Raw genomic sequence first — 24443 nt, 5'->3', positions numbered from 1 at the left:
GCCAGACTAGGGTTTGCATCTACACATGGGGACAAAGATGGTACTTTTTGGAGAAATGTCCTCTAGTCTGATGAAACAAAAATAGAACTGTTTGGCCATAATGACCCTCATAATGTTTGGAGGAAAAAGGGGGAGGCTTGCAAGCTGAAAAACAGCATGCTGTGGGGGTGCTTTGCTGCAGGAGGGATTGGTGCACTTCACAAAATAGATGGCATCATGAGGCAGGAACATTATGTGGATATATTGAAGCAACATCTCCTCAAGACATCAGTCAGGAAGTTAAAGCTTGGTAGCAAATGGGTCTTCCAAATTAACAATGACCCCAAGCATACTTCCAAAGTTGTGGCAAAATGGCTTAAGGACAACAAAGCCAAGGTATTGGAGTGGCCATCACAAAGCCCTGACCTCAATCCTATAGAACATTTGTGGGCAGAACTGTAAAAGCATGTGCGAGCAAGCAGGCCTACAAACCTGACTCAGACACCAGCTCTGCCAGGAGGAATGGGCCAAAATTCAGCCAACTTATTGTGGGAAGCTTGTGGAAGGCTACCCGACACGTTTGACCCAAGTTAAACAATTTAATGGCAATGCTACTAAATACTAATTGAGTGTATGTAAACTTCTGACCCACTGGGAATGTGATTAAATGAATTTAAGCTGAAATAAATCATTCTCTCTCCTATTGACGTTTCACATTCTTAAAATAAAGTGGTGATCCTAATTTACAAAAAACAGGGAATATTTACTAGGATTAAATGTCAGGAATTGTGAAAAAAAAGGAGTTTAAATGTATTTGGCTAAGGTGTATGTAAACTTCCGACTTCAACTGCATGTTACCAGGGAGGCCCAGCGCACAGCCCCAGGACGATTTTCGAAAACAAGGGGCCTACATGTGGGAAGGTTGGGCCCATGCTGTAGGTGTTGGAGTTCAGGTGTTCCATGGTTGATGAAAAATAAGAGATCTAAGAGCTATCTAGAAGACAGTAGACTTTAGACATCTAATTCTTTGTTTCTCAAAAATAATGGATACTGTTAACAGTTTCTTCACTAAAGATGTCTGCTTGAGTTTCTCTTCTCATGAGCTCATGTCATAGAGTGATAATATGTGAAAGGTGTGGGATTACTACCTCTAGTCAGATTCCTCCTGATGAGCTGTGGGAGTTTTTTGTTGCACATTTACTAATTTTTCTCCCCAATTTGTAGTTCATCTTTTCCCATCGCTACAACTCCTCTACGGACTCGGGAGAAGCGTATGTCGAGAGACATGCTTCCTCCAAAACACCCCCCCCCCTGTCAAGCCACACTGCGTCTCGCCTGCTCACTTAAGCGGGAAGCCAGCCGTACCAATGTGTTGGAGGAAACACCTTCCAGCTGGCGACCAGGGTCAGCTTGCAGGCTCCTGGCCCACTACAAGGAGTCGCTAGAGCGTGTTGGGACAGGGACATTTCTGACCTTGCATACTGTATAGATGCATCGATGATCATATGAGACCAGAAACTAAGATTCACAATTAAATAAATACAATGCATGATCATGAGTCACAATTTTTGTGAATAGCTGAATTTACCTTTTCTTTGGACCTCGAGCAATTAGTTTTGGTTCAAAGACCCTGTCTCGTAAATCGTCTCAGTATTCATTATATTGTAATGTGTCTTTTAAGTGTATATAATTGTTGAAAGATGGTTATATTCAACTCACATTTTCTCCTTCAGCATTCAGCTGCAAAGTATGGCTTAGTTTCGCTATCTATTTCCTGTTTTGCTATTTTATTTGATCTAATTTGCCATTTTATATGCTATGTTAAGTGTTATTTGCTATCTGTTAACGTCTTGCTGTCTTGCGAAGAAAGCCTGTTCTGCAGTTCATATCAATATACGTTTATTTTCAATTTGTGATAGAATGTCTTGTAAATTACACTTAATTTTCTAAAACATTTTAGTGAGTCTTTTAAATTAAATGTATAATATTGTTAGATGTTTACAGTCAACTGGAATTTACTTCCTCAGCACAGGCATTTTATCAACCAGTTTTAAATAAATTAATAAATAATTTTTCATACGTTCTTCAAAACAATCATATGAATTAATAATGAAATGCAGTTTGATTCATAGGATTTTATTCCATTATAATAAAGAAAGTATGCTAACATATTTTAAATAGTTTAATGTATTTTCAGTCATCTGGTGTAGTTATAATAAGCTTCAGTAGCTAGTCAAAGGGAAGTGAGAGTGACAGTGAAACTAACTGTCTGTTTGTTTGAGGAACAGAAACAAGGCCTTCATTTACAGCTAAGATGTAAAACTGCATCATTATTGTCGTATCAGTCTTGTGATTGATAGTTCCCTTGCCCTAACTTCCCACCTGTCTCCTAGGTGATGTTCTTCCCACCCTGACAGTCCTGCCCCCCTCCAGTGTGGAGCTGCAGCAGGTGAAGGCCACTCATGTGCCTGCCCATCAAGGGCTCCCCCTCAGACTGGAAGCTGAGCTGGAAGTTGGAAGTTAGCAGCAGTAACACCTCGGAGGTGACCGGGAACCCCGGCGTCCTGGAGAAGGACGGCGACTACAGCTGGAGCAGCACTCTGACCCTCCCCAGTTGACCAGTGGAAGAAGGTGGGCTCTGTGACCTGTGAGGCCACCCAGAGCTCCCAGTCTCTGCTCTCTGAGGAGAGAACAGTGTTCTGAAGGAGTTCCCTACCCTGACCCTAGTCTTCTTACTGTTCCAGCAATACTAGTGCACTTGTGTAGCATTATGGAACAAACAACAATGATAGATCTGTTTGGCTTTCACTAGGAAAGTCAGTTAAGAACAAATTCTTATTTTCAATGACAGCCTAGGAACAGTGGGTTATCTGCCTTGTTAAGGGGCAGAACGACATATTTATACCTTGTCAGCTTAGGGATTTGATCTTGCAACCTTTCGGTTTAAAGTCCAACGCTCAACCCACTAGGCTACCTGCCACACATGTGTTCTGAACATAATTACTGTAATGCTGTTGGTTCTGACATGTTGAGATAATAAAGACGTTCAATATTTTAAATTGTTTGCCTGGATATATATATATATATACTTTAGATTTATTGCATTTGAATAAAGAATGTTGAGCTCTCTGCCCTGGAAAGAGATTTTACAAATACATTTTACTCATCAGCCTTTCTCAATGAATGTTTGGCTGATTGGGCCACATTTGGTACCAGTCAAAATTATATCTACAGTGATACTAATACTGAAGCCATGTTCCTAACTCATCAGTCTTTATGTTACCAGAGCCATGTATTAGAGAGGATATGGAGGTTTCTGCATTATGATGTGTTTACATGACACTTCAACATTCTGTGGCAGGCATAGTAGATCCCCATTAACATTACAACGATGCTGTGTAACTGAATGTCTAGAATTAGAACAATATTACAAACTCTAAAAGTTGGCCTAAGTCTCTAAATATATGACTCTGGATGTTACCAATACTGAAGCCATGTGCTCTAAGTTCAATGGAACTTTCTGGGAACAGGTGAACATCTGGCCATGTTACTGCTGTATTCTGGGAGTGCTGCGGTCACCCTGCCCATGTAAATCTGAGTTTCAACTCAACCAGAGCTCACAATCACTCAGCCTCAAATACTCTGGGACTGGGGCAGCTGTGTGTCTGACTAAAGAACAGAACATGGGCTGGGGAAGCAGACTTTACACTGGACTTTGCATAACGTTTTAAATCGGGTAATTCGCAGTCTTTTTATGGCTTTGTATACAGTATGTAGACTACATTTGTGACATGTATAATAATCTTATTAAAGTAGTACTTCTTGAATAGAATCGATATGACTGTATTCACTCAAGGTTGGAGGGGTATTCGAAGTTGAGTAGGGCATAAATAGTTGGGTTCGGACTGGATCAACATTCATGCTATTGCGTAATGAAATGAGTGCTTCTTACAATATGAAGATGAATCAAAGCTTGAAAAAAAATCTAAACCTCTTCTGAATTTTGTTCAACGTCTTTCAAAAGAAAGCCTTTTCTACAACTGTATCCTTAGTGGTCCCAGTGTGTTAAACAAAGATTTAACATTTGCAGAATATTTTGAGAGTTATGTACAGTATCATAATCCATAGACAAGCCTAAACAATTACATTATTGTAGTGTCATATTTTGAAGAATTGGTGTTTAGAATACTTTAGAATAAGGGAGACTCCGTTCCTCTTTAGCTGAGGGAGGTTTTTGTACGACGCTCTAACACTGTGTGAATGGAAAGCTCTGACCCTGCTGACAGTAGTAATCTCCTGCATCTTCTTCCTGGACTCCACTGATGGTCAGAGTGTAATGAGTATAAGAACTACCAGATCCACTCCCACTGAAACGACCTGGAATCCCAGACTGACGGTTTGTAGCATAATAAACCAGGAGTTTAGGAGCTTCTCCAGGTTTCTGCAGGTACCAGCTAAGCACATTGCTGGTACTTGAACTGGCTGTACAGCTGATAGAGACAGTCTCTCCTGGACTAACAGACTGAGATTTAGGAGACTGAGTCAGAATTATATCTGCTGATGATTCTGAAAGATAAAACAAAGTGGAAAAAGGTTGATTAATAAGGTTATCACAACAACAAGCATATCGTAAAGCATAGCCTTTTAAGCAAAATGTTAAATAAAAAAACAGTCAAATAAAAGAATGAAGTGTAACTCTGAAGCCAAATCCATAATGATTCAAAGTTAGTCAAAGTGTTTCTCACCCTGAACAAGGAGCCCCAGTGTCCCCAGCAGTAGAATCAGTGACATCATCATTATGCTGCGTGTCAGTGGCTCTGAAGGAGTGAACAGTCACTGATCAACACTGGGGTTTTAAAAGTATGTGGAGCAATGAGGCAGGACTGATATGCAAAGCTTTCATATTTTACGCACATACATGCACCGTGCACGTGTACACACACCGATAAATGACGTCAGCAGATTCCAAAAGTAGGCCTAGTGTATATCATATTTGAGAAAACTAAAATCATAAACCACACAATGTAACAACTATATCTTAAATGAGGCCTAGTTTGACCCACTTACACAGTGGTTTATGTCCATCAACAGTGGTTGTCTGCCTCAGAAGGTCAATTAAGTTTAACAGTAGAATTACTGCCTTTGTACGTTTCAAACCTTCTCAAGATGGAGAGTAGTGGTGCTCTGTCACCCTCCTCTGACCACACTGCGTAATGGCCGTTTGTGTGATGTGTAGAGCGGGTGTTTAACTTTAAGTTCAAGGTCCTCCAGATCCGTATAAAAAGAAAGTCACAGACTACACATACCCATTAAATTGTTGGGAGCATATGTAGTGTACATCTTTCATTCTTTCGTTTTATACAGTTTTCTTCATACAGTCAGCACATCTACAAAACATTTTGTGGTGTGCGTAACCCTATCATAATCAAAATGGTTCTAGTTTCAAAATATGTTTTGTATTGTGTCGTTCTCATGTATGGTCAATCCTTGCATCTACACTGGGGACTAATGATAGGTGGCAGAGGGAGGAGGGTGTACTGACAGAGCCATATAAGTCATATCAGAGGTGTTGAGGGCTTCTCTTTCATATAAAACATATAGCTTATAGTGTTGAATACAAGGTTTATAGTATCAATATTGAGGATTTAGCCTTTTTTCTCATTTTGAAAGGAAAGGCATAATCCTTTGGATGGGGATAAAGTTGTTTGTCCATGTATCAGGTGTTTTTACATCTGAAATACAGTGTTGGCGAGTCGTCTCACTTCTTGTTGTGGCTTAAACTGAAACGAACATGGTTGAACCCATGTTGGGCATCAGAGTGGTGCAAGGTTTGAAATTCATGCTTTTATTGATCTATTTAGGCAGAAATGTTGTTGCATACATCTAGTGTGTTTTTCCATTGTGCTCACTGATTATGTACCTGTCAAGATCTTGATGTAGAATGAGGCACACAGTACTGTATGTGTCACGATCGTTATAAGGAGTGGACCAAGATGCAGCGTGGTATGTTTCCATGCTTTTATTTGGAAGAGAAACTTAAAGCAGAGAAACTTAAAGCACAAAAATAATAAAGCGAATAAACGAAACGTGAAGCTACATGCAGTGCAGAAAGCAACTACACACAAACATAGTCAAGATCCCACAAATACAATGGGGAAATGGCTACCTAAACATGATCCCCAATCAGAGACAACGATAAACAGCTGCCTCTGATTGGGAACCATATCAGGCCAACATAGATATAATTCCCCAAGATAACTCTTAATCACACCCCGACCTAACCAACATAGAGAATAAACAGCTCTCTATGGTCAGGGCGTGACAGTATGATGAAATAGTCCAACACTCTGGGAAGTTAGAGCTCCTCTGAACCAAAGCAGAACTAGCCTACCTGTAGACTACTTCAAGATAAATAAAACAAATATTTATTCATGAAATCCAAATCCATTTCTTTATGTATAGGAGAGCTGAGGAGCAATAGAATATGGATTTGACCAATGGAGGTCAACCTTGAAGGGCGATAGGTCACCAAAGGAACAAATCTAGGCTACCAGATGGATACATAGAAAGTACAGGTTAGCCTCCCGGATGGCGCAGTGGTTTAAGGCAATGCGCCACCCGGGAGCTGTGCCACCAGAGTCTCTGGGCTCGAGCCCAGGCTCTGTCATGACCGGGAGGCCCATGGGGTGGCGCACAATTGGCCTAGCGTTATCCGGGTTAGGGAGGGTTTGGCCGGCAGGGATATCCTTGTCTCATCGTGCACTAGCAACTCTGGCGGGTTGGGCGCAGTGCACGCTAACCAGGTTGCTAGGTGTATGGTGTTTCCTCTTACACATTGGTGTGGCTGGCTTCTGGGTTGGATGTGTGCTGTGTTAAGAAGCAGTGTGGCTTGGTTGGGTTGTGTTTCGGAGTGATGAGACAAGACAGTAACTACTAAACATTTGGATAACATGTAATTGGGGAGAAAAAGTGAGTAAAACAAATTATTAAAAATAAAATAAAGGTACAGGCTATACAGACCCAGAGTCAGCAACCCAACACCTTACAAATGTATATTTCGTTTTGGGAGTACCTGCATCCTGTGCTCAGACGATTACTTGGCCTCCTTTGTGAGATGAAGACGTACAAGAAGGGGTCCAGGCAGCTGTTGATAAACGTAAAGCTCCGGACGACATGTGCTGCTGCGCTCCTGTGGCACAGCAGCACTGCCGACGCCTCAATTGGGCAGTTCAACCGCCGGTGGAGGCAGATGTAGGACATGACCACATAGAGAATGGGACCACGAACTTCAGTAGGGTCTCCAAGACAAGGACAACTGCTCTTTCAGCATCGGAGCCTGTGTGTCACCTGCACTTGAGCTTGCCATCGTCTACTTTGTGAGTGGCCACATCGGGGGAAGTCAGGATGCAGGCGAGCCACCACAGGGCCAGGAACAGCGCCGCCTCCCCTTGGCTCCACTTCTGTGGGTAGAGCATGTGGAGATGGCGCTGGATGCCGATTAGAGTGGAAAATGGCTAGATTACAGGGGACACTGCGCAGAGTCCAGCCGTGCAGGAATGTATAGATCCGCACCGGCACCGTGGCTAGGAACAGGATGTCGGGGGACGCTGGGTTCAGCATGAGGCACAGGGTGAAGTTAGGGCAATGGGATGAGTGGCGCAGGATGACCACCAGGCGAGCTATGTTAACAGGAAGGCCCAGCGCACAGCACAGCTGCAAGACGGAGTACAAAATCTAGCAGCCCGAATTTGAAAGTGACAGACTGGTCCCTTATGGCTCAGTAGGTAGAGCATGTTGCTTGCAACACCAGCGTTGTGGGTTTGATTCCCATCGGGGACCAGTACAAAAATCTGTACACTCACTACTGTAAGTCGCTCTGGATAAAAGTATCTGCTTAATTATGAAAATGAAATATTATTGATGATAACCTGGTTTTGAGAAAATATATGTGTTATGGCTTTTCAACCTCTGCCATATCATGGATTCATCGCTATCTATCTAATAGTACTCAGATGATTTTCTTTAATGGAAGATTCTCTAATGTCAAACATGTCAAGTGTGGTGTACCGCAGGGCAGCTCTCTAGTTCCTCTACTCTTTTCCATTTTTACCAATGACCTGCCACTGGCATTAAACAAGGCATGAGTGTCCATGTATGCTGATGATTCAACCATATACGCATCAGCAACCACAGCTAATGAAGTCACTGAAACCCTTAACAAAGGGTTGCAGTCTGTTTTGGATTGGGTGGCCAGTAATAAACTGGTCCTGAACATCTCTAAAACTAAGAGCAATGTATTTGGTACAAATTATTCCCTAAGCTCTAGACCTCAGATGAATCTGTAAATGAATGGTGTGGCTGTTGAGGAGACTAAATTACTTGGTGTTACCTTAGTTTGAAAACTGTCATGGCCAAAACATATATATTCAATGGTTGTAAAGATGGGGAGAGGTTGTCCGTAATAAAGAGATGCTCTGCTTTTTTGACACCACATTCCAAAAAGCAAGTCCAGCAGACACTAGTTTTGTCTTATCTTGATTAGTGTCTCGTCATGTGGTCGACTGCTGCAAGGAAAGACCTAGGTGCTGGCCCAGAACAGAGCAGCACGTCTTGATCTTAATTTCAATCAGAGCGATGATATGCAGCTCATTCGGAACGTATTCAGACCTCTTGACTTTTTCCACAATTTGTTACATTACAGCCTTATTCTAAAACTGAGTGAATTGTTTTCCTCATCAATCTACACACAATACCCCATAATGACAAAGCAAAAACCATTTAACTTCTTATGGCTGCAGGGGCAGTATTGAGTAGCTTGGATGAAAAGGTGCCCAGAGTAAACTGCCTGCTCCTCAGTCCCAATTACTAATATATGCATAGTATTATTATTATTGGATAGAAAACACTCTGAAGTTTCTAAAACTGTTTGAATAATGTCTGAGTATATCAGAACTCATATGGCAGGCAAAAACCTGAGAGAAAAATCCAACCAGGAAGTGGGATATCTGAGCTTTGTAGGTTTTCAACTCATCGCCTATCGAATACACAGTGGGTTATGGGTCTGTTTGCACTTCCTACGGCTTCCACTAGATGTCAACAGTCTTTAGAACCTTGTCTGATGCTTCTACTGTGAGGTGGGGCCGAAGCAGAAGGGAATGAGTAAGGTCTGCCATGACTTCAACATGCACTGACCATGCACGTTCATGCGAGAGTGAGCTCTGTTCCATCGTACTTCTGAAGACAATGGAATTCCCCGGTTGGAACATTATTGAAGATTTATGTTAAAAACATCCTAAAGATTGATTGAATACATAGTTTGACATGTTTCTACTAACTGTTATGGAACATTTTAACATTTTGTCTGCTTTTAGTGAACGCGCTTCATGACTTTGGATTTGTTTACCAAATGCACGAACAAAAATAGCTATTTGGACATAAATTATGGACATTACCGAACAAAACTAACATTTCTTGTGGAAGTGGGAGTCCTGGGAGTGCATTCCGATGAAGATCTGCAAAAGTAAGTGAAGATTTATAACGCTATTTATGACTTTTGTTGATTTCACTATTTGGCGGGTAACCGTATAGCTTGCTTTTGTGGCTGAACGCTGTTCTCAGATTATTGAATATTGTGCTTTTGCCATAAAGCTTATTTGAAATCTAACACAGCGGTTGCATTAAGAACAAGTGTATCGTTAATTCTATGTAAAAACATGTATCTTTCAGAAAAGTTTATGATGAGTTTTTATGTTATTTGATGTGGCTCTATGCAATTTCTCCGGATATTTTGGAGGCATTTCTGAACATGGCGCCAATGTAAACTGAGGTTTTTGGATATCAATATGAACTTTATCAAACAAAACATATATGTATTATGTAACATGAACTCCTATGAGTGTCATCTGATGAAGATCATCAAAGGTTAGTGATTAATTTTATCTCTATTTCTGATTTTTGTGACTCATGTCTTTGGAAAAATGGCTGTGTTTTTCTGTGATTTTGCGGTGACCTAACATAATCGTTATTGGTGCTTTCGCTGTAAATCCTTTTTTAAATCGGACACTGTTGTGAGATTAACAAGAAGTGTATCTTTAAAATGGTGTGAAATACTTGTATGCTTGAGGAATTTTAATTTTGAGATTTCTGTTGTTTGAATTTGGCGCCCTGCACTTTCACTGGCTGTTGTCATATTGATCCCGTTAACGGGATTGCAGTTTAAGAAAATGTTTGCAAGTGTATTAGAAAACAATTGGAAATATCACATTTATATAAGTATTCAGACTATTTACTCAGTACTTTGTTGAAGCACCTTTGGCAGCAATTACAGTCTAGAGTCTTCTTGGGTAAGACGCTATAAGCATGTCACACCTGTATTCGGGTAGTTTCTCCCATTCCTCTCTGCAGTTCCTCTCAAGCACGGTCAGGTTGGATGAGGAGCGTTGCTGCACAGCTATTTTCAGGTCTCTCCAGGGATGTTCGATCAGGTACAAGTACGGGATCTGGCTAGGCCACTCAAGGAAATTCAGAGACTTGTCCCGAAGCCACTCCTGCGTTGTCTTGGCTGTGTGCTTAGGTTTGTTGTCTTGGCTGTGTGCTTAGGTTTGTTGCTGGGAAGAAGGTGAACCTTCTTCCCAGCATGAGGTCCTGAGCACCCTGGAGCAGATTTTCATCAAGGATCTCTCTGTGCTTTGCTCCGTTCATCTTTGCGTCGATCCTGACTAGTCTCCCAGTTCTTGTAACTGAAAATCATCCACACACCATGATGCCGCCACCACCATGCTTCACCGTAGGGATGTGCCTTTTACTGTGATGCTTCCGTCACTGAACCATAACGGCCTGATTGGTGGAGTGCTGCAGAGATGGTGGTCCTTCTGGAAGGTTCTCTCACCTCCACAGCGGAACTCTAGAGCTCTGTCAGAGTGACCATTGGGTTCTTGGTCACTTCCCTGACCAAGGCCCTTCTCCCCCCGATTGCTCAGTTTAAATAGCACTAGGAATAGTCATGGTGGCTGAAAACTTTTTCAATTAAAAAATGATGGAGGCCACTGTGTTCTTAGGGACCTTCAATGCTGCAGAAATGTTTTGGTACCCTTCCCCAGACCACAACACATTCCTGTCTTGGTACTTCGACCTCAAGGCTTGGTTTTTGCTCTGACATGCACTGTCAACTGTGGGATCTTAAATAGACAGGTGTGTGCCTTTCCAAATCATGTCCAATCAATTGAATTTACCACAGATGGACTCCAATCAAGTTGTAGAAACATCTCAAGGATGATCAATGGAAACAGGATGCACCTCAGCTCAATTTCGAGTCTCATAGCAAAGAGTGTGAATACTTATGTAAATAAGGTATTTCTGTTTTTTGTTTTAATAAATGTATACAAATTCTAAAAACCTGTTTTGATTTGTCATGGGGTAGATTGCTGAGAAAAAAATATATATTTAATCAATTTTAGAAGAAGGATGTAATGTAACAAAACATGGAAAAAGTCAAGGGGTCTGAATTCTTTCCGAAGGCACTGTAAATACTATGCATGCCAGTCTCTCTTGGCTAAGAGTTGAGGAGAGACTATCTGCATTACTTCTTCTTTGTATAAGAAACATTAATGTGTTGAAAATTCCAAATGGTTTACTTCATCAACTTACACAGAGCTCTGACACACACACATACCAAGTTGTAAACGTAGTTCCGTCTTTGAGCTGTTCTTGTCTATTAATGTTCTGTATTATGTCATGTTTCATGTGGACCCCAAGAAGAGTAGCTTCTGCTTTTGCAACAGCTAACGGGCATCCTGTTAAAATACAAACACCTCTGATATGAGGTATGTCTGATATAGATGTAAGTAGATGTAAGTGTAGATGTAATGATCGACTGTCCATGAGATCGACATGATGCTGTAGTTTTAAACATAGTTTAACTATAATAATGTTGTTGTTTTTTATGGGGGGGTTTTATGATTGGATGGTAAAAAGCAAAACAATCTTTGTAGAGGTGCTGACTAACGGAAAGTAAACCGTATGAAAATAAACAAAAAAAAGATGCACACACTACATGTGCTCCCAACAATTCTACGCATACACAGACTGCCATTACACACCGTGGTCTGAGGAGGGCGACAGAGCTCCACTACTGTCCAACATGAGGAGCTTTGAAGGATATCCAGTAGAATGTTTTATTTAAGAAAACATTATTTAACCTTTATTTAACTAGGCAAGTCAGATTCTTATTTACAACGATGGCCTACCCCAGCCAAACCCGGACGACGCTTTGTGTCAGGGCAACAGCCAAGAGTGTTGGGTTGACCGGCCTCATTATTGCAGAGAACACATCATTCACTTGTGTGTGTGGTGTGATCTGCTTTCCTTATTAATAAGTGAATAAAGATTTAGTTTATGTATAACTCTGACTTGTGTGATAAGTGTGTCTCTCCTCATTTGATAATAAAGAATGAACCACAACAAGATCTTTTTATAAATCATTATGATCAAATGTGGACTTGTGTGACTTTTTCCACATTTTGTTGTGCTACAAGGTGGGATTAAGTAACGGAGACTCAACGCCCGAATTGATTATCCCTTTTATACCGTGGCTATAATTCAACACATTTGTCGCTAGAAATGTGTTCATTTGCAGGCAGAAATGTGTTTAACATCCACTGAAGCAGCTAGCTAGATAGCTACAGTAGTTGCCTTGGTAACCAAGCAAACAAGCCAACAAACCAAACCATCAGTCCTAGTTTGCTATTATGAAAATCGATTTCAACAATGCCAATAATGTTTTTAATTCAACGTTTGCTTTCAAAAGTAGCTCAATAGAAATTGTAAGAATTAACTATAACCATTGAATTCTGCTGTGCTGATACACCGTGCATTATTTAAGCAATAACGCATGAGGGGGTGTGGTATATGGCCAATTTACCAAGGATAAGGACTGTTCTTATAACCACGACACAATGCGGAGTACAGCCCTTAGCTGTGGTATATTGGCCATATACCACAAACCCCTGAGGTGCCTTATTGTTATCTCATCAGCCCAGCCAGCGAATTTATAAACTTGACCACCACTATAAAAATTATCTAGACTTTATCTCACATTTACTTCAGACTAACATTTCATTTTCAAATTCGATCTCCAGCTGTCACATAGTAATGGACGTGTCGGGACGAGACAGACAGGAAGCGTTTCTCAGCCACCCTAAATCATGGATCAGCTGGCATCATTTTTATAGATATATACAAAGAAATGTCATTTGAAAAAATGTGGCTAGTTTGCAGTCTTTCCAGCTTCAGTTTGAAGTGATTGTGTTAGCTGTGTTGTTGGCTAGCTCCTCTGAACAACAGTGTCCTGATGAGGGGGCACATTCTCTTTGCCAGGCTATATCACACCTCATTGTTATGGATGTCTCCAAATAAATGTCACTAGAAAACAGTTTAAACAAATGCAAATGCATTTTTGTTGTTATTCTGGCTGCAATGTTTGACGCAACTTAAGTTAGCCGTAGTTGGCTAGCTAGCATGCAAGGAATAAGTATGTTGCCAGACAGTATTGCAATGGAACATTTAGTATAAACGACTGGGCCACGTCCATAGATAGAGAATAAAAAGACTGAACGACTGGGTCGTGTCTCTGGCAACCGAACCAAATAGAACAAATGACCACATCCCCTTTGGGTAGCAACCTCAGATTTGTGTCGAGACTACATCTCATGAAAGGATGAAATAGTATGAATAAATGTTGGTAACCCATTGTATAAAAGTGATAATGCCCTCAAAGTCTGTGTTTGGAGGATATATTGGCACAGTTTGCCAGCCCTCGACATCGCCTAGGGCCTAACAACACCAGTGACAATATATCCTCCAAACACCGGTTTCTCGGGCGTAATCAATTAAATAATGCAAGCTCTAGAATGCCCTTCAAGCCAATCAGAAACATGTACTCAACAATGCAGTGGTATAAAAAAAAATGTATTGTCATTTTGGTCCTTGATCTACACAAAATACTGTAATGTCAAAATGGAAGAAGAATTCTAACATTTGTAAAACATCTATGAAAAATTTAAATGATTATTACATTTAGTCACTTAGCAGACACATTTAGCAAATGCTCTTATCTTGATTACATAAGTATTTATATCACTGAGTCTATACATGCCTTTGGCTTTTGGCAGTGATTACAGCTGTGAGTCTTTCTGGGTAAGTCTCTAAGAGTTTTGCACACCTGGATTTTACAATATGTGCACATTATTATTTCACAAATTCTTCAAGCTCTGTCAAGTTGGTTGTTGATCAAAGCTAGACAGCCATTTTCAAGTCTTGCCGTAGATTTTCAATCAGATTTAAGTCAAAACTGTAACAACATGTAGGACACTCAGAAACATTCAACTTGGCAAGAAACTCCAGTGTATACCATTGCTCCCACACATAGCTATCTGCATTGTGTCCCACCCTCCACCCGCCAACCCCTCTTTTACGCTACTGCTACTCTGTTCATCATATATGCATAGTCACTTTAACCATATCTACATGTACATACTTCCTCAATCAGCCTGACTGGTGTCTGTATGTAGCCTCGCTACTTTTATAGCCTCGCTACTGTATATAGCCTGTCTTTTTACTGTTGTTTTATTTCTTTACCTACCTATTGTTCACCTAATACCTTTTTTGCACTATTGGTTAGAGCCTGTAAGTAAGCATTTCAATGTAAGGTCTACACCTGCTGTATTCAGCGCACGTGACAAAAAAACTTTGATTTGATAATAATAATATATGCCATTTAGCAGACGCTTTTATCCAAAGCGACTTACAGTCATGTGTGCATATATTTGGACTTGGCATGATATATTTGGACTTGTGTTTTGCTATTTTCCTGCTGAAAGATGAATTTGTCTCCCAGTGTCTGTTGGAAAGCAGACTGAACCAGGTTTTCTTCTAGGATTTTGTTTGTGCTAAGCTCTATTCCGTTTCATTTATCCTGAAACAATATATACCATCCAAAGTGTAGTTAATAACTTCACTATGGTCAAAGGGGGTATGCAATGTCTGTGAAGGCTGTGAAAACGTTCTGAAGTCACAGTTTTCATACTGTTGGAAGTTTAATGGGGAACGTGAATGTGTCCAGTCTACTGGACTAGGCCGGCTCGGTCCTCCCCCTCCCGCTCCGTGGCTTGACGACTCATTGCGAGCTCACAGAACAGGGCTCCGGAAGGCCGAGCGGAAATGGAGGAAAACTCGCCTCCCTGCGGACCTGGCATCCTTTCACTCCCTCCTCTCTACATTTTCCTCCTCTGTCTCTGCTGCTAAAGCCACTTTCTACCACTCTAAATTCCAAGCATCTGCCTCTAACCCTAGGAAGCTCTTTGCCACCTTCTCCTCCCTCCTGAATCCCCCCCCCCCCCCCTCCTCCCTCTCTGCAGATGACTTCGTCAACCATTTTGAAAAGAAGATCGACGACATCCGATCCTCGTTTGCTAAGTCAAACAACACGCTGGTTCTGCTCACACTGCCCTACCCTGTGCTCTGACCTCTTTCTCCCCTCTCTCTCCAGATGAAATCTCGCGTCTTGTGACGGCCGGCCGCCCAACAACCTGCCCGCTCGACCCTATCCCCTCCTCTCTTCTCCAGACCATTTCCGGAGACCTTCTCCCTTACCTCACCTCGCTCATCAACTTATCCCTGACCGCTGGCTACGTCCCTTCCGTCTTCAAGAGAGCGAGAGTTGCACCCCTTCTGAAAAAACCTACACTCGATCCCTCCAATGTCAACAACTACAGACCAGTATCCCTTCTTTCTTTTCTCTCCAAAACTCTTGAACGTGCCGTCCTTGGTCAGCTCTCCCGCTAACTCTCTCAGAATGACCTTCTTGATCCAAATCAGTCAGGTTTCAAGACTAGTCATTCAACTGAGACTGCTCTTCTCTGTATCACGGAGGCGCTCCGCACCGCTAAAGCTAACTCTCTCTCCTCTGCTCTCATCCTTCTACACCTATCGGCTGCCTTCGATACTGTGAACCATCAGATCCTCCTCTCCACCCTCTCCGAGTTGGGCATCTCCGGCGCGGCCCACGCTTGGATTGCGTCCTACCTGACAGGTCGCTCCTACCAGGTGGCGTGGCGAGAATCTGTCTCCTCACCACGCGCTCTCACCACTGGTGTCCCCAGGGCTCTGTTCTAGGCCCTCTCCTATTCTCGCTATACACCAAGTCACTTGGCTCTGTCATAACCTCACATGGTCTCTCCTATCATTGCTATGCAGACGACACACAATTAATCTTCTCCTTTCCCCCTTCTGATGACCAGGTGGCGAATCGCATCTCTGCATGTCTGGCAGACATATCAGTGTGGATGACGGATCACCACCTCAAGCTGAACTTCGGCAAGACGGAGCTGCTCTTCCTCCCGGGGAAGGACTGCCCGTTCCATGATCTCGCCATCACGGTTGACAACTCCATTGTGTCCTCCTCCCAGAGCGCTAAGAACCTTGGCGTGATCCTGGACAACAAACTGTCGTTCTCAACTAACATCAAGGCGGTGGCCCGTTCCTGTAGGTTCATGCTCTACAACATCCGCAGAGTACGACCCTGCCTCACACAGGAAGCGGCGCAGGTCCTAATCCAGGCACTTGTCATCTCCCGTCTGGATTACTGCAACTCGCTGTTGGCTGGGCTCCCTGCCTGTGCCATTAAACCCCTACAACTCATCCAGAACGCCGCAGCCCGTCTAGTGTTCAACCTTCCCAAGTTCTCTCACGTCACCCCGCTCCTCCGCTCTCTCCACTGGCTTCCAGTTGAAGCTCGCATCCGCTACAAGACCATGGTGCTTGCCTACGGAGCTGTGAGGGGAACGGCACCTCAGTACCTCCAGGCTCTGATCAGGCCCTACACCCAAATAAGGGCACTGCGTTCATCCACCTCTGGCCTGCTCGCCTCCCTACCACTGAGGAAGTACAGTTCCCGCTCAGCTCAGTCAAAACTGTTCGCTGCTCTGGCTCCCCAATGGTGGAACAAACTCCCTCACGACGCCAGGACAGCGGAGTCAATCACCACCTTCCGGAGACACCTGAAACCCCACCTCTTTAAGGAATACCTAGGATAGGATAAAGTAATCCTTCTCACCCCCCCCTTAAAATATTTAGATGCACTATTGTAAAGTGGTTGTTCCACTGGATGTCATAAGGTGAATGCACCAATTTGTAAGTCGCTCTGGATAAGAGCGTCTGCTAAATGACTTAAATGTAAAATGTAAATGTACTGGAGTTCCAGAGTGTACCAGTAGGGGGCATCAGTTACATGTCTCTTATCATTCCCCTCTGTGGCTGTCTGGAGGTTTTTGTACAGCCAGTCAATCAGACCACTTTCGGTGGAGGGACCAAACTGGGTGTTGGCAGTAAGTATTCAGTTCTAGATCCTTTTCAGTTCTAGATCTTAACCTTTGATATCAAAATCAAATACATTTTCTTAACAGTATTGTAATGAAACAGCAGGGAGCAGGTCTCGAACCCTCGACCTTCGAGCCCGAGGTCCGGCGCGCTATCTACTGTGCCGCAAAAGCATGCTCATGCGGCAGAGTCGATTTCCGCGCTCATAAACCCAGGATCGTTACACTATTACAACTCCCTTAAGTAGAAATGTATATTTATTTTTGGAGAATTTTCGTTGCATTTATTTTCCATATTTGTAAATTTAGTTAAATTAAAATGCCTATTCAAGATGTAATATATCAAACAAGGTGTGTATTCATTTGAAACAGGGATACTGTTCAAATCAGAGTGGTTTAGATGAATGTAGCTTTACAAAGAACAAAAGCAGTGTCTCTATAGTGTCAGAGGTTTTTGTACGGCCGCTGAATGAGATTGTATCACTGTGGTACACTTTTGGTGGAGGCACTAGACTGGAGTTTGGAAGTAAGTTTACCTACAGTGCCTCTAATTACTAATTCAAGAAAATGTTCTGACCTTGCATATAGATGCACTGATGATCTTGTGAGACAAGAAACTAAGATTAAAAATGTAATAAATAATATGCATGATCATGAGTCACAATTTGTGTGAATAACTTAATATACCTTTTCGTTAGACCTCAAAAATTAAGCTAAAATTTTGGATTAAAAGACCCTGTCTCGTAAATCATATCAGTATTCATTTGATTCTAGAATGACTTTTAAATTTATATAATTGTTGTAAGATGGTTATATTCAACATAAATGTACTCCTTCAGCATCCAGCTGCAAAGTATTGCTTTAGTTTTGCTATAATTTTCCTATTTCCTTTTTTGACATCTTACTCGATCTCTGCTATTTTATATGTTTTTTTATTTGCTATTTGCTGTCTGTTGTAAAGTCTTGATGTCTTGCGAAGTCAGGCTGTTCTGCTGTTCATATCAATATATTATTTTCATTTTGTGATAGATTGTCCTGTAAATTACACATAACTATAATGAATTGATTTAAATTTAAACTTTTAAATGTTTTAGTGAGTCTTTTAATTAAATGTATCATACTGTTAGATGTTTACAGTCAACTGGAATTGACTTCCTCAGCACAGGCATTTTATCAAAAGATTTTAAATACATTTTTAATTTAAGAATTTTTCATACATTCTGTTGAACGTTCTTCAAAACAATCATATTAATTAATAATGAAATGCAGTTTGATTCATAGGATTTTATTCCATTATAATAAAGGAAGTATGCTAACATATTTCATATTTTAAATAACAACATTTTGAAGATAGTTTAATGTATTTTCAGTCATCTGGTGTAGTTATAATAAGCTTCAGTAGCTACTCAAAGGGAAGTGAAAGAATGACAGTGAAACTAACTGTCTGTTTGTTTGATGAACAGATACTGATGGAGAAGGCCTTCATTTATAGCTAAGATGTAAAACGGCTGCATCATTATTGTTGTATCATTCTGGTGATTGATAGTTCCCCTTGCCCTAAATTCCCACCTGTCTCCTAGGTGACGTTCGTCCCACCCTGACAGTCCTGTCCCCCTCCGGTGTGGAGCTGCAGCAGGGGAAGGCCACTCTCATGTGCCTGGCCAACAAGGGCTTCCCCTCAGACTGGAAGCTGAGCTGGAAGGTGGATGGCAGCAGCAGCAACACCTGGGAGGTGATCGGGAGCCCCGGGGTCCTGGAGAAGGACGGCCACTACAGCTGGAGCAGCACCCTGACCCTCCCTATCGACCAGTGGAAGAAGGTGGGCTCTGTGACCTGTGAGGCCACCCAGGGCTCCCAGTCTCCGCTCTCTGAGACACTGAAGAGAGACCAGTGTTCTGATTAATGAGCTCCCCCCTCTGACTGCACTGTTTCTACTCTGCACCTCTCCTTCTTACTGTTCCAGCAATACCAGCACACTGATCTAATGCTGGGCTGGATCCTGTGTGGGAATCCTTCCTCCAGCTGGAGCTTTTAGCATAGTGGAACAAAGAACAGAATAGATGTCTGATTCTGATGTCAAGTAGATCTGCTTGGCTTTCATATCACATGTGTTCTGAACCTAATTACTGTAATGCTGTTGGTTCTGACATGTTGAGATAATAAAGACGTTCAAAATTTTAAATTGTGTGCCTGGATATCATTCTTTAATGAGTTTTACCATTAGACATTTTTCTTTATGATTTGTTTAGTTTTCATAAGGAATGGAGAGCTCTGCCATGAAACACAATGTTACTGATACATTTCAGATAATGAACCTCTCTCAATGAACGCTTAGCTGATTGGGCCAAGTTTGGTACCAGTCAAACGGATATCTACAGTACGACTCAAACTGAATCCATGTGTTCTAAACTCACTGAAGAGCGTCTGCTAAATGACTTAAATGTAAATGTAAATGTAAAGACATGTTCTAAACTCACTGGTCTTCATTATGTTACTAATACTAAATACATATTATAAACCCACTGGTCTTTATGATGTTACTAATACTAAAGACATGTTCTAAACTCACTGGTCTTCATTATGTTACTAATACTAAATACATATTATAAACCCACTGGTCTTTATGATGTTACTAATACTAAAGACATGTTCTAAACTCACTGGTCTTCATGATGCTACTAATACTAAAGACATGTTCTAAACTCACTGGTCTTCATGATGTTACTAATACTGAAGCCATGTGCTCTAAACACACTGGTCTTTTGTAAGTCGCTCTGGATAAGAGCGTCTGCTAAATGACTTAAATGTAAATGTAAATGTAATACTGAAGCAAAGTGTTCTAAACTCACTGGTCTTCGTGATGTTACTAGTACTGAAGCCATGTGCTCTAAACACACTGGTCTTCATGATGTTACTCATACTGAAACCATGTGCTCTAAATCCACTAGTCTTCATGATGTTACTAATACTGAAACCATGTGCTCTAAACTCTGGAACTATCTGGGACAGGTGAACATCTGGCTACTGTGCTGCTCTATTCTGGGAGTGTTGCAGTAACCCTGCCCATGCAAATATCTCTTTCAGCCTCCCCACAGAACACAATCTCCCAGCCTCAAACCCTCTGGGACTGGGGCAGGTGTGTGTGTCTGACTATGGCTGAGGAACCAGACTTCACAATAGACTTTGCATGATGTTCAAGTTGGGGACTTCACTCGCAGATCTTTTATGGCTACGTAAACTACATTTATTTGTGAAAGATATATGTTAGATGTATTCCTATCTGACAAACAGAAGTCAAAAGGTTCGTCTGGGGGACACTGTCAGACTTTCTTTACTATAACATTGGGGTCTCACAAGGGTCAATATTAGGCCCCCTTCTGTTTACCATCTGTCACGCCCTGACCGTAGATTGCTTTGTATGTTTCTATTTTTAGTTTGGTCAGGGTGTGATGTGGGTGGGTATTCTATGTTTCGTGTTCTATGTTTTCTATTTCTATGTGTTTGGCCTGGTATGGTTCCCAATCAGAGGCAGCTGACAATCGTTGTCTCTGATCAAGAACCATACTTAGGTAGCCTGTTTTCCCACTTTGAGTTGTGGGTGATTATTTTCTGGTTTGTTGCACCTGTCAGAACTGTTCGTTTGTCGTTTTGTTGTTTTTGTTCCCCTATTCATTCTTCATTATAAATATTATGGATAAGTACCACGCTGCACTTTGGCCCTCCTCTATATAAATGATCTCCCACTTACTTGCCCACAAGTTAACATGCATATGTATGAAGACGATACATTCATGTATGTACACTCCAAAAATGGTTTACAAGTTAACTGAAGCTATGTTATACGTTTCTAAGTGGATGACTGATTATTACCTGAATTTAAATATCGACAAGACTGTTTTTCTGTACTTATCTCAAAAAAAAATCCATTGATTCTTCCCAACAAGCTGTTCTTGTTAATGGGGAGAATCTGAACGGTGTGTCTCTCTTCAGGTATATCGGCGTCATTTTGGAGTCCAACTTTAAGATACATGAAGAAGGTTGGTTAACACAGTCAAGTTTGGATTATCCAACACTAGGTTTATAAAACTTTAACTTATTCTGGAGGCCGCCTAACTATATATATGCTTGCTATGATCTTCTCACATCTGAGATATTGCCTCACAAGCAGGAGCTTCTATTCTGAAATCAATTGAATCACTCTGCAAACAAACACTTAAGATGTTTGATACCAACCCAAACAGTTACCACCATTATCACATCATTCACAAACATGATTATTTCAGTCTGGATAGGTTTAAGCAGTATGTAGATGCAAGCCTTGTCTTTACGATCCTGCATGGTGTTGCCCCTCCACCCCTATGCTGGCATTTCATGCTCAAGGAAGGCAGCTCCAAGATAACAAGGGCAGTGACTACAGGGGATTGCATTTGTCCCTTTTTGACACAGTATATTCTCTCAATCTGCCTTTTCTGTTAGAGATACAATATACTGGAATGCAATGCCCATGGACATGAGAAGCTGCACTGATTATTGTACTTTCAAATTTAAATTGAAAACATGGCTCAAATCTTTCCAAACCTTTACAAGAGTTATCTGCAGTTCTTTATATGTAAGACGACAGTTGATGATAGTGTTTTTATTACGAATAATTTGTTGTTGTTAGAATTATATATTATTGGATGTAATGTATTTGTACTTTGTATTGTTTAATTAAGTATTTGTATTGTGGCTGTGTGATTGCCCTTACCTGCCCTGGGACTAAAGGTGCAAATTAGCTTTTCGCTAACCTAACATTTACCTGGATGTGGCATTATTGTAAGATTGATGTTGATTTATGTGCATTGTCCCCTATGAATATATATATATATATTATACAAAAAATATATATATTGTATCATAATGATATCAAACTAGTACTTCTTGAATGCAAACGATATGACTGTATTCACTCTGTCAAGGTTGGAGCAGTATATAAGTTGAGTAGGGCATGAATAGTTGGGTTCGGACAGGGTCAACATTCTTGCTATTGCGTACTGAAATTGGTGCTTCTTACAATTTGAATAGAAATCAAAGCGTTAAAAAAATAATCTAAACCTATTTTTAATTTTGCTTAACATGTCCTTCAAAAGAAAGCATTTTCTACAGCTCTGTATCCTTAGTGGTCCTAGTGTTTTTACAAAGATTTATCATTTTTGCAGAATATATTGAGAGATATGTACAGTGTGTGTCATATTTAGAAGAATTTGTGTTTAGAATACTTTACAATATGGGAGACTCTGTAGCTCTGCAGCTAATGAGACAGAGCAGTTCCTCTTTAGCTGAGGAGGTTTTTGTACGACGCTCTAACACTGTGTGAAAGGAGTGCTGCCACCCTGCTGACAGTAGTAATCTCCTGCATCTTCAGCCTGGACTCCACTGATGGTCAGAGTGTAATGAGTATAAGAACTACCAGATCCACTCCCACTGAAACGACCTGGAATCCCAGACTGACGGTTTGTACCATGATACACCAGGAGTTTAGGAGCTTCTCCAGGTTTCTGCAGGTACCACTGGAGATTATTACCAGTATTTGAACTGGCTGTACAGCTGATAGTGACAACCTCTCCTGGGCGAACAGACTGAGATTTAGGAGACTGAGTCAGAATGATAGCTGCTGATGATTCTGAAAAAGAAAAGAAAAGTGAAGAAAGGATGGTTAGTAAGGTTATCACAACAAACAGACATTTATAATCTTCCACATTCTATCATGAAACATATCAGGCAAAATCAGATTTGTTTTTATTAATATCTTCAATATTCACAAATTAAGTTTAATTCTGAAGCCAAACCCATCATGAATCAAAGTTAGTCAGTGTCTCTCACCCTGAACAAGGAGCCCCAGTGTTCCCAGCAGTAGAATCAGTGACATCATCATTATGCTGCGTGTCAGTGGCTCTGAAAGGAGTGAACAGTCACTGATCAACACTGGGGTTTTAAAAGTATGTGGAGCAATGAGGCAGGACAGCTATGCAAATGTATTTTACGCAAATGCGTGCATTTGCACGCACACACACACACACAGATAAAATTAGTCACCAGTTTCCAGAAGTATGCTTACTGTATATCAAATCGGAGAATACTAACATCATAGACAAACTACACATTGTAACAAAAAAAAAAAAAAAAATTTTTCTCTTCTCTTGATCTCATGTCATAGATTGATAGTAAGTGAAAGGTGTGGGTTTACTACCTCTGGTCAGATTCCTCCCGATGAGCTGCCCCCCCCCCCCCCCCCACACACACACACAGACACACTCCAAGGGCCCTCACCCCCTCCCTGTAGGCAAATTGGAGTGGGTCTAGGGTATCTCTGATGTCTCTCTGGAAAGCAACTCGTGCCCTAATTTCATCCACCTTGTTGTCTAGAGATTGGACATTGAAATATGCTCGGAAGCGGTGAATGGTGTGCTCACCTTCTGAGTCTGACCAGTAGGCCGTTCCGTCTTCCTCTCCTGCCGCGACCGCGTTTTTTGGGTCGGCCGCTGGGATAAGATCGCATGTCCAGGGTGGAGGTCCGAACAAAGGATCCACTTCGGGAAAGTCGTTTTCCTGGTCGTAATGATGGTTAAATTGACATCGCTTTTACATCCAATAGTTCTTCCCAGAGGTATGTAATAACACTTGAGATTTTCTGGGATAACAATGTAAGTGTTATTAGTGCAACTGCAACACTGGTATACATTGAGCGTACAAAACATTAAGGACACCTGCTCTTTCCATGACATAGACTGACCAGCTGAATCCAGATAAAATGTTTTTTCTATTTTGTGAGTACCTTAAAACGTATTATGGCTGGGGGCAGTATTGAGTAGCTTGGATGAATAAGGTGCCCAGAGTAAACTGCCTGCTACTAAGTCCCAGTTGCTAATATATGATATTATTAGTATATTTGGATAGAAAACACTCTGAATTGAATCATTCTGTTTGAATGATGTCTGTGTGTATAACAGAACTCATATGGCAGGCAAAAACCTGAGAAAATATCCAACCCGGAAGTGGGAAATCTGAGGTTGGTCGTTTTTCAACTCATTCCCTATTGAAGATACAGTGGGA

The 24443-nt window shown here is 41.4% G+C and overlaps 1 pseudogene and 2 gene segments (V, D, J or C); 2 read left to right on the top strand and 1 right to left on the bottom strand.

Moving 5' to 3' along the window:
• The first annotated feature begins 1346 nt into the window (after window positions 1-1346).
• LOC124012216 lies at window positions 1347-2889 on the top strand (annotated as a pseudogene).
• A 14406-nt stretch (window positions 2890-17295) lies between these two features.
• LOC124012572 lies at window positions 17296-19533 on the top strand. The segment is given in 2 exon segments: window positions 17296-17360; window positions 18932-19533. A coding segment is annotated over 1 exon segment (252 nt).
• Window positions 19534-22693: 3160 nt separating this feature from the next.
• Window positions 22694-23313, bottom strand: LOC124012571. The segment is given in 2 exon segments: window positions 22694-23013; window positions 23214-23313. Coding segments are annotated over 2 exon segments (372 nt in total).
• Window positions 23314-24443: the final 1130 nt, after the last annotated feature.

The sequence above is a fragment of the Oncorhynchus gorbuscha genome, linkage group LG24, assembly GCF_021184085.1.
Source record: "Oncorhynchus gorbuscha isolate QuinsamMale2020 ecotype Even-year linkage group LG24, OgorEven_v1.0, whole genome shotgun sequence".
NCBI lineage: Eukaryota > Metazoa > Chordata > Actinopteri > Salmoniformes > Salmonidae > Oncorhynchus > Oncorhynchus gorbuscha.
The sequence above is the reverse complement of the archived record's forward strand: the minus strand, read 5'-3'. Positions and strand labels throughout refer to the sequence as shown.